This window comes from Melopsittacus undulatus, chromosome 1 (assembly GCF_012275295.1).
Source record: "Melopsittacus undulatus isolate bMelUnd1 chromosome 1, bMelUnd1.mat.Z, whole genome shotgun sequence".
NCBI classification, from domain to species: Eukaryota; Metazoa; Chordata; class Aves; order Psittaciformes; family Psittaculidae; genus Melopsittacus; species Melopsittacus undulatus.
The window spans coordinates 141805022-141820339 of NC_047527.1; the positions used below are offsets into that span (position 1 = coordinate 141805022).

Below are 15318 nucleotides of genomic sequence, written 5' to 3' on the forward strand. Positions count from 1 at the left end.
TTAGAAAGAATTTTTCACTGCAAGGGCTTTGTGAAGTAGCAAACGAAATTGTGAGCAGAAAGGGTTGCTTGGATGACTGCTAAATGGTTGAACTCTATTTTTACATTAACCTGCTAAGCTGCCAGGACTGATAACTTGTGTAATGTAGCTATTCAGTTTCATGACTTTTCTGCCTCTATATAATCTATGACAGTAACTTTATTCTCTCTAAAAATGTGCTGTGTTAAATTCTGCTGAGATAAGTGTTGGGTTCATGGTTTGTCTTTTGTGGGTTATTTGGAAGAAAATGAGAGAATGATGAGAGATTGAGATGAGACAATGTTAATACTGATCTCAATATGACAGGTATTTCTGCTGATAGTGATATCTGTAGTTGAACAAAACAAGGTTTCCCTGTTAGCTCCTTCATAAAAAAATCATCCTCAAAAACCCAGTAATCTGGCTGGGAGAACTCCATATTTCCTAGCAAGTAGTACTTCTGCCTTTCACATGTCACAAACATCCTCTTTTCTCTTGCACCATTCTGATTTAATTGCATATGATATTAGATCCTGAGCATCAAAGACGATAGCCTGTTTGTTCTACAGTTCTGTTTCATTATGGTGCAGTAAACTGAAAACCAGAATTTAATATACCTTTGGGTAGCAATGTCTGAGATACATTTTTGCTAAGCCACACATCTCTGACAGATGCTATGAAGGTGGCATAGATTTATTTAAACATGTAAAAGAGAGTAACTTTGTTCTTAAAAAAGATCTAGTTTGTGACACTCCTGGTGGAAACATAAATGCCTCAGTTTTCTGTTCAAAGAATCAGGAGTAACCACACAGCTGTGGTCTATGTTAGAGTAGAATTGTTTGTCTAGAGCATTAAAATGTTCATCTTCATTGCATGTTAATTAGTATAAATACAGATATACAGTGGATTTAATTAATAACCCTTGCTTTCCCATTTAGTTGAAAGTGTTCACTTGAAAATGTAATTGGAAGTATTCAAATTTACAGGTATTTTTAGGTGGGAAATAGAACAAAATTTGAGATTTTTGCATAGTTTTTGTTTTATTGTATCACTTAATCATGTTAAATGTATCTTGTTACACCTCTCTGAGGGTAGAAATATGAAGTGTCTTGTATTCAGAATATGGATATGGAAGATGAATCTCTGTTCTTTCATTTTAGGAATACTGAAAGCTGCGCAGTGTAACTTCAGTCTGCCTTTACGATTAATTTGCTTTCCAGCTCAACCATCCAAAGCAGCAAACCACAAGATAACTATTGATACCAATAAACCTCCCATCAGTTTTCTCACCATTTTTCCAGGTAGGTTTTAAATTATGTCTGTAATAGAAAATGTGTAGGGACCTCCAACAGGAATTGTTTGTCTGTGCAAAGTAATGAGGTAATTAACAATATTAATGTTAAAATGTTGAAACACTGTATTTTGAAAGAAATGATGGAGTGGAGTTCTTGATACAGCTGTCTGGAGCTGATTTTTTTTGTTGTTGTTAGTAATAGCTTTCTTGGACCAGAAAGATAATGGGTACTTAGTGATATCTTCTAATACACAAACCTGAGCTACTTTTTCTACTTAGGAGAGTATTAAAATAGTATGAAGGAGTAATTAGGTGCCATTTAGGACTGGAAAAGAATAAAATTGAGTACTATAAAGTGTAATGTTATGAAAATAATTTCTGCTGTAATTATGAGCTCATAATTTGGAAGAGATAGAGGAGGTGGAAGTTACCACAGAAATACTCATGTAGTACAATCTGGTACAATCATAAGTAAGCAAATAAGAGCTGAGGATGCATTAGTCAAAATGTTTCCATGCAGGAAACTATCATATTACTGTGCATTGGCACACTGAATGCTGGTTGCTGGTACTAAATAAAAATTAATTTAAACTCAGAAGTGTAATAAAAAAAGGCCATGAGTGTTATCTAGGGATTTGAGAAGAAATAAGAGAAGTGACTCATTTAGCTTAATAAAACACAGGCAAAAAAAGGGAATACAGTTGACTTCAGTAAATATTCTGTGGCCGTATCATGTGTCTAGATGATCATATTGGCTCCAGAAGAAGTGATAAACAGGGATTTTGTGGTTTAAGCCCAGCTGGTAACTCAGCACCACATAGCCGTTTGCTCACCCCCTCATCTGGGTGGGGTGGAGAGGAGAATGAAAAGAATGTAAACCCCACGGGTTGAGATAAGAACAGTCCAATAACTAAAGTTTAATATAAAACTACTAATAATAAGGGAAAAAAAAAGGGGAAAGAATCTAAAACTAAAAGAGGCAAGGGAAAAAAAAAAAGAACAATAAACCCAAGTGATGCACAATGGAATTGCTCACCACCTGCTGACTGATAGCCAGCCTGACCCTATCAGGGTTAAGTGCTACTTAGCAACAACTAGACCATCAGTGTGTTATCATCACTGTTCTCAGACTAAAGCTAAAACAGCACTGCACCAGCTACTAGGAAAGACAAAAATAACTGCTACAGCTGAAACTGGGACAAGGGCTTATAAAGAGATTTCAAATAAGTTGAGTCTGGCAGTGATTAAGTTTCTGAGCTTCAGAAGACTAAGGTTCTGGAACAGTTTGCTGAGAGCTGTATGGGCCAACAACTTTAATATGGTATTTTTAAGGTGGAGCTGCATCTCTTTTGAAGTACATTTGTCTGAGAGCAGTGGATTAGGCATGGTAGGGTTTTTTGGTAACCTGTTTTTCCTCACTTTGAGTGTAAATATACATATATATATTTTTTTTAAAGGGTGTGCTGTGGAACACTTAATTGAAACAGAGAAACCTTTTTTTCAAAGGTCTACATTTTGGGGTTTTAATCATAGGCTTCCATTATGGCCAAGCAATAATGCTTTCAAAATACAGGTCTATATTCTATTTTTAACCTGGGGATGCACTGTTGAAAATAGAGCAGAAAGCATAGGCCTGATATGCTCAGAAAGAAGGTATTAAATCTTCTGATTTCTCTTGATCCCATTTTCAGTGATTTAGGGGGTGGGGGGCTGAGAACCCAACAAAACCATACTGATGTGATCGGTGAAGGAACTTTGTATTCTTGGTGTACACAATAAAAGTTGTATCTTTTCTGCTCCCTGTTTGCCTTGTTTTTAGGGGAAGGTTGGGAGGAGAGGTGGTATGGAGTAGTTTTTAAAGTACAGTACCCTTAAGTGGACCCTTTTAGCCTGGTATGTTTCACTGTTTGGAATGAAAAGAAAGGTGGGCATGCATGGACTTTGCAGAGTAGCTGGTTTGAGCAAGGTAGATGTTTGTTGTGCTCTGTACTGAAAGCTGGAAACAGTTTCATGGAATATTTCTGCAGATTTTTTGTATAAATTGTAGGTGACAAATGTACGGATGTTGTACATGTCTGATAAAAGGTGACAGTTTTTGAGCTGTACACTATTCACAAGTCTTCACAAATCTACCTCTTGTTTCCAGGCTGGGGAAGAAATAGCAGTGTGTGGCTCAGCTTCCATATGTGAATGAAGGAAGGGTATACCAAAACAAATGTCTTTACTTCTGAGCCCTAAGAAGGGGATCAGTCTCATATTGCCTTTCTTAAATTGCTTGTGCAAAGGTTGATGTGGTCCTGGCTGTGGTTTGAGGTTTGTTGAACCTCAGCATCGGATTATAGAAAACTCTGTTCAACTTTCTCTTTCAGACTTTGTTGTTCCGTCTGAGGATGACCAGGCAAACGTTCTAGGATTTCAGTTTTTAAGTGGTTCAAAAGCCACTCTTCTTGCTTCAAAAACATCACGTAAGTGCTATAAGAATTTGTGCTAAAGGAAGCCTGATTATTAGTTAATATATTTATAAAATGAGGATGTGAATCATACAAAGCAGGATAATAACTGTATGAGAATTAACACGGGACTTTAAAAGTGTTCGCTGAGTAATACTCATCCCTTCTTTGGTATCCAATGATGTTACTAGAAAAGGCACAAAATTTTACAACAAACCAAAAAATCCTACTCAAGATATAGTACACTACGGTGCCAGTACCCTGAAGAAGCTAAATTCTCATCAAGTTTTTCGTAAGGTTTTTAGTCATGAGTTAATACTGTCATTGTAATAATGAAAACCCCCTCTTTTCCTCAAAGGTATTTCAACATCTGTGTTTGGGAGTAGCCATCTACTGGGATTTCTAAAAGGGATTAAAAAGCAGGTTTCTAACTCTCCCCTGACGTCCAGAAATCCTTTCCTTTAATTAGACATCAGACCCTGCTTACTTGCTTTTCTGCCTCTAAGTAAATGCCTGTCTCTAGATGTGTGTATATCTTTGTAAGCATAGGATTATAGATTCTATATCCTTCCTATTATGTTGACATGTAGATATGGTGTTACCTGGTCCAGCGTCTCTTGTATAGGGCAGTTCATGAATTAAGTGGTCATGTTACAACCACTTTGAATTTTTGCTATTTAAAAAAGTTTGATTCTCTTCATTTTGGAGAGTTATGGTCTTGCCTTGTACAACTACTCAACTTGCTAAACTCTTTCTTGGCATATGGATCGGAACCAAATCACTTCAATTGTGTTTAGTGTTTTCCATGCCAGCAGAGCAAAAGGTCTTCATTTAATACAGCAGACTAACAAATTGAAAAGCTGTAATACCTATTGTGTGTGGCAGGGAGTTCAAATGGAACAGTGTGTGAATGCTTAATGAAAACTGTTTTGAGGGAGAAAGCTGAATCTGGTTTGTTGTTGTAAAATTCTTTTGATGCAAAAATAATCTGCCTCTTGGTTTTCAAAAATTGATATTCATGATGGGTTATGCAGACACTGGTGGCATCAGCTGTGAGCTCCAGGATGATATTTAATACCTTTTTTAATGTAATCAAATGTGGGAAAAACAGAAACCATTTGGAGAGTAACTGTCATGGTACCGAGAATCACTTTACATTTCTGAAGTTCGAATACATTTGCACTGCTTTGTGTATGCATTACTTGCATGCTGGTTTATGGTTAGTTAGTTTTTAATATTTATTTAAATAGTATGACTTAAACAGTTTTAACTTACTGGACATGCAGTGATAGTTTCTGAAAATGAAAAGATATAAAGGATTTATAACAACTGCCTTTTTCCTGCATTGCAATTTAAATCCTTTCATTTGAAATTAATTTTGCATAGTTGCTAAATTCGATACTGTGTAAGGAACAAATTTGTGTCCATGTAATTAATGCATTTTAGCTTCTAGTGAGGCTATAACTTTTAATTCTCCTACCCCAAACCCTCAATCTTTTCCTCTCAGGTTTGTTTATTCACTAGGTCGGAATGACGCTTGCAGTCCTACTATAAACTTTCCCACACTGCTTTACTTGTGAAGTTCAGTTTACAAAGAAGATTCAAAATATCTTTTTCTCTTAGCGTGACTGCTCATTTCTTGTGTCTGGGAATCCTGACTTCAGAAAACAAATGAGTTGTTTGATGCCACCTTCTATGTTTCCAGCATTCATTTCATGAATTGGTTTGGGTTGGCTGCAGAATTTCTGAGGGGGATTTGCTTATTAGAAATATTACCCAAGTAAAACTTATTTAAAACAAATAAATTGTAAAAGGTCTGATACTGAAACATAATTCAGAATATTTTTATGAGCAGAGACTATCCATAATAAAAAAACATTGGTAGAATTTCCTGATACTGAAATGATTGTGCTTGAGTAGACAGTTATTCCCTGGAACTAGTGAATGCAGAAAAAATTGCATATTATTTATATTAGTTTATTATATATTAATTTAGCACTTAGTTTATACTTTGTAAAAGTGCTTATGCAACATTATCACTGTCAAATTAGTCTTCAAAAAGAAAACTGTACATGCAGATAAATAGACTAGAAATAATGATGTTTCAAAGAAGTAAAAAAGTCCATTGGGACTGATCAATCCTTATTTCTGTTTTTCCATGAAAGAAGTTGATCTTGGTCAATGGAAGCTGAGATCTTTTTATCTTTTGATTCCTTATCAACTGGACTTTAAGTTCTGAACTGCTTGTAGGAATGAAAGTCTCCAGGTTCATTTGGGTTTCCCTGTTAAGGTTGCAAATATGAATAGCATCTGTGTTCACATTTATTTTTACTTGTATTTGCTAATCCAGTTTGAACATGGTAGTAATTGAAGATGTTACTTCAGCCTGTCAAAAGCACTGCTGCAAAGGACCCAGCCTGAAGTTTATTTTGACAGTTAGTACACAGATACAGAAAGTACAAGATACAGAAAGTATCTTGCCTCATGTAGATTAAGGTTTTGAGGTTTTTATAACTGTTTTTTAAAAGAAGTGTAAAGGAGGCTTGACTGCTAATTGTGGCTGCTAATGTGGGTTTCCTGGCTGAGAGGTGACCTGAATCTTCCAGATTTCTTTCAGACAGCCTGCTGGCAGGGCAACTGTTCTTAATGCTGGTTGTGCTAGTTGGATGGATCAGCTGTAGTGTTAAAAGCCTTTGTAACCTATTTAGCCTATTGATGCTTCTCAGTCTCTTGCTTTTCCGTTTGAGTATTTTCTGACATTCTATTGTAATTTTCTGTAACAGAGCTTACTTATAACAAAAAGCAAACACAAGTTGGTGAGCTGCTAGAAAAGCACAGGATGAGCAGAAGCACAGTTATTTTTTATTTTATTTTATTTTATTTTGTTTTGTTTTATTTTGTTTTGTTTTGTTTTATTTTATTTTATTTTATTTTATTTTATTTTATTTTATTTTATTTTATTTTATTTTATTTTATTTTATTTTATTTTATTTTATTTTATTTTATTTTATTTTTATTTTATTTTATTTTATTTTATTTTATTTTATTTTATTTTATTTTATTTTATTTTATTTTATTTATTTTATTTTATTTTATTTTATTTTATTTTATTTTATTTTATTTCATTTTATTTTATTTTATTTTATTTTATTTTATTTTATTTTATTTTATTTTATTTTATTTATTTTATTTTATTTTATTTTATTTTATTTTATTTTATTTTATTTTATTTTATTTTATTTTATTTTATTTTATTTTATTTTATTTTATTTTATTTTATTTTATTTTATTTTATTTTATTTTATTTTATTTTATTTTATTTATTTTATTTTATTTTATTTTATTTTATTTTATTTTATTTTATTTTATTTTATTTTATTTTATTTTATTTTATTTTATTTTATTTTATTTTATTTTATTTTATTTTATTTTATTTTATTTTATTTTATTTTATTTTATTTTATTTTATTTTATTTTATTTTATTTTATTTTATTTTATTTTATTTTATTTTATTTTATTTTATTTTATTTTATTTTATTTTATTTTATTTTATTTTATTTTATTTTATTTTATTTTATTTTATTTTATTTTATTTTATTTTATTTTATTTTATTTTATTTTATTTTATTTTATTTTATTTTATTTTATTTTATTTTATTTTATTTTATTTTATTTTATTTTATTTTATTTTATTTTATTTTATTTTATTTTATTTTATTTTATTTTATTTGTAGTGCATTTAAAACACCTACAATTAAAGATTCTGTTTCATACAGTTTCTAAATGTAATTTGTCTATTTCTGAGAGCTGGAAGATCGTATAAAGCAAATGGCTGCAATGCTCTCAGGCCATGGTAAAATTAGATTGTGTTTGTATTGACCAACAAACAATGTATGGAAATCAAATATGCATTTTGGAGGAAATTAATTTTATCCATTTTAAGACATTAATGTATTAGATATGTCAATTATAAATATAATGACTGTTGATTTGGCCTGAAAACATCTGAGCTAATCTCCCTCAAGGAAAAAATCACTTAAGGCAAAGTATGGTGATACTCAGCTCAGTCCAGCCGTTACATTGTGAATGTTTAAAAAATGGACATTAGGTTGAATGTTATCTGGAGCAGATGGTGTTCTTTTCTTTAACAGGCATGTTTTTAAATAAAACTTGCTTCTTTCCTGTTACACTGTAAACAGAATTTGTCATTCTTTGTTCAGTGAAATAAGCATCCTGGGAATGATGCCAGTGGTAATGTCAAACAATCTTGAATTACTGATGTTGAGAAAATTTTAAATAAGTACATTCAAGTTCTAAAGAATTCTGGTTAATTTGATTTACTGTGAACCTTGTTAACAAGGGCAAAAAAAGAACTCATTTGAATCAAGTCCCAGCAGCCCTTTTCCCTCATAGCTAAGTTTGTCTGTCCTTTCGGGAAGAGTATTGGTAGATGTGTAATGAAAAGAAATAAGGAACTGTTGTTTGAAAGTATTTATCTGGATAAAATGCTGCTGTGATATTCCACAATGTTTTTGTCTCCATATTTAATTAATTCTGATTTCCTGGAAATAATTATATACATTATATACTATATATGTATTATTTTATGAATGTGAGCAAGAAACAACAGAAATAAAATCTTATCCCACTAGCTTGATAATTTGCAATTTACTGAAATGTGTTAAGTGAATTTGTTGGGAGAGAGAACGATGGCACAAACAGGATTTGTATTTTCACTTCAGTTTAATGCTTTCATTTGTACACTACAGTACTTTTACAAAGCCATAGGGTGCAGATGGATAAAAATCACCTTCTGCTAACAGTAGCTCTATCTGGATTGGAGCATAGTTCTATTAAAGATGAATATTGTTGTCTATGACCAGTTAGAGTAATACTTTTCCTACTAAAACGTATCCTAGAATAGGAAGTGGTGATGTAATTAAAATTATATTGACTGTATTATCAAATAACTCGGTAACCATTTCCAAAAGATATTCAGGATTTTAGGTAAATTGGAGTTGATTTGTTCACACTGTTGCCAGATGCTTAGGATGCCTTCTGTCACGGTTTAAAGTGAATTGACTCTGGTTCTGTCTCCAACCCTCAAAACAGCTCACTAAGTTATATTATGGCAGAGAATTGTGGACAGCCTGTTGTGATGACTTAATATCATCCAGTAATTATCTTGTTTCCTTATTATGGTAGTTCTTCAGAGCTTTTTGTTCTTCATGAGCAGGCTCATACTGAAAAGTAAGTAGTCCTGAAGCTGTAAACACTTCTATTTTGTGCTACGAAATTGCTTTTAAAGTTAAAACAAAAGAGCGAGTATTTAGGACTAGCATCCACAGAATACTAGTATTTCTTTAACACTAATGTGCATGTATCTCTTAGGAAAATCTTGTATAGATTTGGGATGCAGTTAACAAGTTCCATTTGTGTGTTAGCTAAACTATGTTGTATAGTGAATGTATGTGGTTTAAATGTGTGTTTATTAGTCCTGTATTCATCCTTGTTTTCAAAGAACGATATAGGATCCAGAGTGATCAGTTGGAAGACCTTTGGCTGATAACAAAAGAGTTGAGGCTTCGACTCGAAGAACATTTCAAGAAGCAGAACTGCAAAGATTTCACATGTACATTTTCTGGTTCCATTCCCCTGCAAGAATATTTTGAGCTAATTGATAGACATTTTGAGGTATGTGAATCATTGGTGTTCTGCTAGTTTAAAAATTGTTCATGTGTTACTACTATGGTTGATTAGATTAGGACTATAGTTATCATGGGCATTTGGCTTTCAGGAAATAGGAAGTTGTATGTAAGGTAGTGCTGGAAAAAAAAGAGTGGTATTTTATCTTTTGATCTGGGCATTAGATATCCAGTGTTGATCTAAGTTCAGCTATTAAGAAGGAGAAAAAAGACTGCTACTGCTGAACCCAGGACAACACTTCAAGAAAGTTTGTTGCTATAGCTGATCAGTGTATGTAAAAGGAAAAAGGATTTCACTTCAGAAAAAGTCATTCAAACAGTGCAGAATTTAGTACTTCTATTCATGCTTAAGGGAATAACAATCCACTTTTCTGCTGTGATGAATACAGAATTCAGTACACTGTATGTGTCATAAATAGCATACCAAACTGAGAAGAAGCCTTGAGATACTGGTGGTGAAATTTCACTCTTGTTATTAGGCTTCATGATGACATATTTATGCATTTTCACAGATTATTGTGATTGTTGACAATTAGCTTTGATTTCAGTGACAAAAGATAATTCTTGAAGATGTTAATAAGCTTATGAGAAGTGTAAAATATGAAACTGGTATAAATGACATTATATTTGCATAATGCACACTCCCCCCAAAATTTTACTGCAGTTTCTCATTTCATTTGGAATGTGCATACATAACATATATGACCCTTAACCTGAATTCCTGAAAACCCTTAAATTGCAGCTACGTTTGAACGAGGAAAAACTTCAGGAGCTGTTATCTCAAAGGGCTGCACAGTTTCGAGCTATTGAGCGGCGATTGCTGACACGATTCAAAGACAAAACTCCTGCTCCGCTTCAACATCTGGATACCTTGCTAGAAGGAACATACAGAGAGGTCAGTACAGTTTGATTATGAGCCTAACCTTTCTTTATGTTGTTGGTAAAACTCAGCTTAAAGCATATAAGCTATGCTTTCCTGGTTACATTTACCATCCAACAGACCAGGAAGCAGCAATTTGTTTAACCTAATTTTCCCTGTAACTTTCCAGATGATTTGCAATAGTTTTTATTTCATCTGCAACCACAAAATCTTCACTCCTGGGTCACATCAGCTTGACAGCCCATCATTCTTTCCTAACTGATGTTGATAGTGTAAATATTTTATAGTTCATGTGAAAATATTTTATAGTTCATAGCTTATGTAAATATTTTATGGTACACTGTAAACTGGTTGGAATGGTTTGGCCAGTGTAACATCCACAACAAAATTGTCTGAGGCTGACCATGTCCTTCCTTACAGGGATTTTATGTTCTAACCATTCCAGAATGTGATAGCGTTCATTTGTAAACCATCCCCATACTGGAAGTACCCAGGAATAACACAGTTTTTCTTCCTTTTCCTGCTTTAGCTCTGCATTGCTTTAGAATAACCCTTGTGTCATGATGTGTCCCCTTTGCTAAGAAGTTACTTTATGCATTTTCTTATGGAGGATCTGATTTTACTTTCCAATATGTCTTGTTAGAGACCCTGAGTCACAATTGGATTCCTTGTTGGAAAAAAGACTTCCCTTTACGCACTGCTGTATATCACAGCAATTAAAAACCAAAGGTGTTAAGGACAAATATTTTTCCTTATTGTTTGCTCTAAGAAAATATTTCTCTAAACTGAAGAAAACTGCCTTTCCAGATATACATGAGTCAAAAGAAATTGGACTTTGTTTCAGTCTTTACTGTGAATGAGTTAACTATGAGATGCTTTAAGTTTGAAAGTGGGGTTTTTCTGCTTACTTCAAGAAATAGATATTGTTGTGGGTGATGGGTCATTCTTTAACACTTGAAAATGGCATGACTAAATAAGCTCTAAAGATAAATGGAAGGGAGTATCTTAAGTCTGCTTTTGCTGTGTAGAACGATAGCCTTTCAACTTAAAAGTGACTGTGATGTGCTGGAGTTTTCTTATGCAGTTGAATTGAAAGATGAGTTCTGAGAATATGACAAAAATCAGGTAGTTGAAATACATGGATTCTGCAGAAGCTTATTTTATGAGGTCCTTGAAACTCAGATTAAGTGGGTGCTTTTCCTGATAATGTTGTAAGCTTTTTTAATTAGAATTAGTGTGGTTGAAAGGAGAATGAAGGAAAAGATTTCTTTCCAGAGAACAAATGCATACATTTTCCAGTATTTGTTAAAACTTCCTTTTAGGCAAGCTCAGTTTTTCTTGGTAGATTTCCTTTGTTGTCTGCCTTTGTGAATCTCTTTGCAACAAGGAATTGTCATTATTGTTAGTACAAACAAAAGTGTAGCAAAATAGTATTTACCTTAGAGACCCCCACTGCTGCGTATGTTGGTTTGAAAGCAAGTGTTGTGGTAGGATTTAATATTGTCTCTTTGCTATGTGGTTGAAATGAAATGGCTCAATGATGCATTTCCTATATTAGAAAATGCCTTGTTTTTAATTCAGTCTAATCTTCTGTCTTTACTTGAATAAGTATATCTAATGCAAATAGCTGAAGTGTTCAAAATGTAGTACATGTGTTTTCAGTAAAGGAATAATAAGGCTGGATAAATATGAACACTATAAACTCTCACTCCAAAAAGTATGTAGCCTTTTTGACATTGGAATTGATTCTATTTTTGAGAATGCTGCTTTTCAGAAGAATTCTTCAAATAAGTTGTGTCTGTATTTCCTTTTGGAAAGTTGTCTGTTTTGAGCCCCATGGTTGTGTTCAATGATTTTCCTAACAGAGAATGCATCCAATGAAGAATAATGATCCATACCTCATAGAGTTAAGTGGAATGACTTATTTGCTTCAGTGGAATTTGTACTGAGCTCTGAATAAGCGATGTAGAAGTTCTAGGGGGGTTTGTAATAAGATAGGTATGATAAATCCCACAATAAAATACATTGCCAACAAGGTAGGATGTATTTAGTACTACAGCCCAATTACCAATAGGTTTATTGTAAGTAAGCTTTAGCCTTACTTTTCATCTTCACAATAACAAAGAAATATATAAGCAGGTATCAGTGTATGCAATGATGAAAAGCTTGTGTTTGGTTTTATAGTCCTGTTTAATCTTCTATAATTTCTCTTTCTGAAGTAATATTCTAGGTCTAAATAGTTTTGAGAGAGATTTAACAGCAGTTAACAAATAGTGGCATCAGGTGTTCCATTCTGGAAGGACAGGAAAAGCTTTTTGATACATAGTAGCCATGCAGATTGGAAAAAGGAAATGTTGTTCTCACGAAGTTTAGGAATGATTTGTGCTATGAAGGTGCTATAGAAATAATGGAAAAATTGATTTGCAGTTGATACTATTTGTATGCCCATGATTAATTTCTTCATCTCTGGTTAAAAAATGACCAGTACAATTGGACATGCTTCTAGCTGCTGTTCTAAGAAAGGAATGTAATTATAGGAATTTAAAAGCAATTGCACAGTAGTTGAGATTGTGTAGATGCTTTGTAGTTTAAAGGACTTCTAATACAAAATGAGATTGCAGTAAATTTTATGGTAGCTGCTGTAAACAGCATGTACTTTGTATAATGCTCACTTACTAGAGACATGTTATTGCTTGAAAGTGTAATTTAATGATCTTTAATGTCTGCGATGTGCTTTCTGTCTTATTAAAGTAAATAAAAAAATCATAGTTTGGCAGTAGCTGCAGATGCTTGCCCCAGAATGGTAATTTTCATGCGTTGACTCTTGACATACATTATTTGGGTTTCCAGGTACAAGCTGGAATTAACAAATGTCATAAAAATCAGGTAATTCAATTTATTATTTGAATGCACATGGATTTTATCCTAGTGAATCAAAGCAATACTGGCTGTGTCTAGTTGTAAGCTGTGTTTAACCCTGTAACCATGTTCAGAAGACTACAGCAGGTACATTCTTTTGGAGAAAGAGGAGGAAGGATTCAATGATTCTGAGGATGAATTTGAAACGGTGGGGTGGGGTTCTCCTAGGGCACTAACTGTTGTTGCTTAACCCATTGTAAGTACTTAAAACATGGATCTTGGACAAGATAGAACAGTTCAATTTTACAAAAAAGTTTAAGGACAGAGCAATTACGTCTGCCTTGCATTGTACTACAGTAAAAGGCAGAAAAATTAAGACAAATCATGAAGCAAACACCTGCATCCTATATCCCCACACTTCCATTGCGTGTCATAACCATTGCTCCCTTCCTCTTCCTTGATGCCACTATTTCACAGTACCTATTCCCCCGTGTTCTGAGATTTCTTCGGCATTAACTGGCTTGTGCTTTTTAAGACTGACATCTCAACTTCTGGCCATGGCCCCAGCAACCCTCCTGAAGTTGCTTATCTCTGCACTCTCAAGCCAGTGCGCTAATGCTGACTGGCAGTAGCCTTCTGAGCAGACAAGATGGATGATGTTCCTGAGTCAGTAGAAATACTAATAGTGTCTCTCCCCTCCCAGCCTGCTAATTAAAACAGATCTAGAGAGGAACTTAATGATTTCTGGATCTTCATGTCACTGAAAAAATTTGTGTTGTCATTGGAAGCAACAGAAGCTAGAAATGGACCAACAGAGTAAGTCTGGCATAAATGGGCAGCAGAGCTATCTAACTTTAGACATCTAGGCTTAATAACTACATGTTCTACAACAGTGGGTCTTTGTTTTTGACTGGTGATACATTTTATCCTTTCTTTAAGGTACTTTATAAATTTGAGAGTTTCTTGCCATTAGTAAGAGAAACTAACATGCTTTTCTAAATAGGACTGCTAGAACTATCTGTTGCTGCAAGTTTATTCCCTTTATTTTCTTCTGATTCAGCTAGCCCATCATGGTCATTTATATAGTTACTGAATAGCTTGTCTCACAGAAATACTTGGCTGTAAGCGGCAACAAAGTGGCTTTCAACGTCATTTTCAGATCTTGCTGTGTAAACTACTCGAAGTTGTCCAGTTCATTCTGCTGGCTTTATTATATGGTTTGTATTTAATTTGTCTGGGCTTGGTCTTGCTTATTATGGGTTCTGCATATGAATTGCAGCTCCAAGAAATTCATGTGCATAGGAATTTTTCATTTAAAAACTCTGCTTGAAACAAGGGGAAAAGTGTTCAGTCTTTCAGATTTCAAGAGATACTCACAGGTTACTGTTTACAGGGAATAGGAAGAAGGACCGTTCCTACAGATAATTTTTCAGGGTAACTTTCTTCATTTGTTCTCCCTTCAGCACTCTTGTATTCTCTGTCTTGTTCGTATAGCTAGCAGTGCTGGAAAGCAAGCATAACGTTTTACCATCGGGCAGTTAGAAGTGGTCACCAAACACAATTGCCTTCAGGTAGATATACTATGACTCCTCATTTAGAATAAAGACAGCAATTCCATCAGGACATCAATTTTAATTTTTTACGCAGCAATAAAGTGTGGAGGAATTTGTTGTCTGTGATTGAGAGAGCTTTTTTAAGGGTAGTCATTTACCCTGAGGTCTGTGATCTGAGCTGTCACTCACATATACAGCTGTGGATATTGGAGGTCTTGATCATTCAGTAGAAACAGAGGAATTTGGTGAAGGATTTGGAAGTCGTATATCTCTAAATGAATGCACTGGTTCTTTTAATGAGTAATGTCACATGAGTTGTCCTTTCTCTTTGACATGGCAGTTTTGAAGAAAGGTGCTTCTAATATTGTTAGAACTTTATGAACTTCATTACACAACTGTTTCTTTGTCGTAGCCCAGTTTCAACAGAAAGATGGACTAGTTAAAGTTTTTGAGATGGGGTTTCAGCAATTATGCTGTGGATTAATGTCAGCTGCTAACACTTAGGCCTGGCCCATGGTTTTATGCCACAGGGCAGGATTGATATTTAGGTGTCTTACA

The 15318-nt window shown here is 33.8% G+C and overlaps 1 protein-coding gene across 1 annotated transcript in view; it reads left to right on the forward strand.

The window, feature by feature from the left end:
* The window catches only part of BBS9 (Bardet-Biedl syndrome 9), a 252846-nt gene that overhangs the window by 52924 nt on the left and 184604 nt on the right, over positions 1 to 15318 (forward strand). The window contains exons 17-20 of the mRNA XM_031042432.2: positions 1179 to 1319; positions 3682 to 3777; positions 9285 to 9457; positions 10211 to 10363. Coding sequence (XP_030898292.2) covers positions 1179 to 1319; positions 3682 to 3777; positions 9285 to 9457; positions 10211 to 10363 — 563 coding nt within the window. The remainder of the gene's footprint in view (positions 1 to 1178; positions 1320 to 3681; positions 3778 to 9284; positions 9458 to 10210; positions 10364 to 15318) is intronic.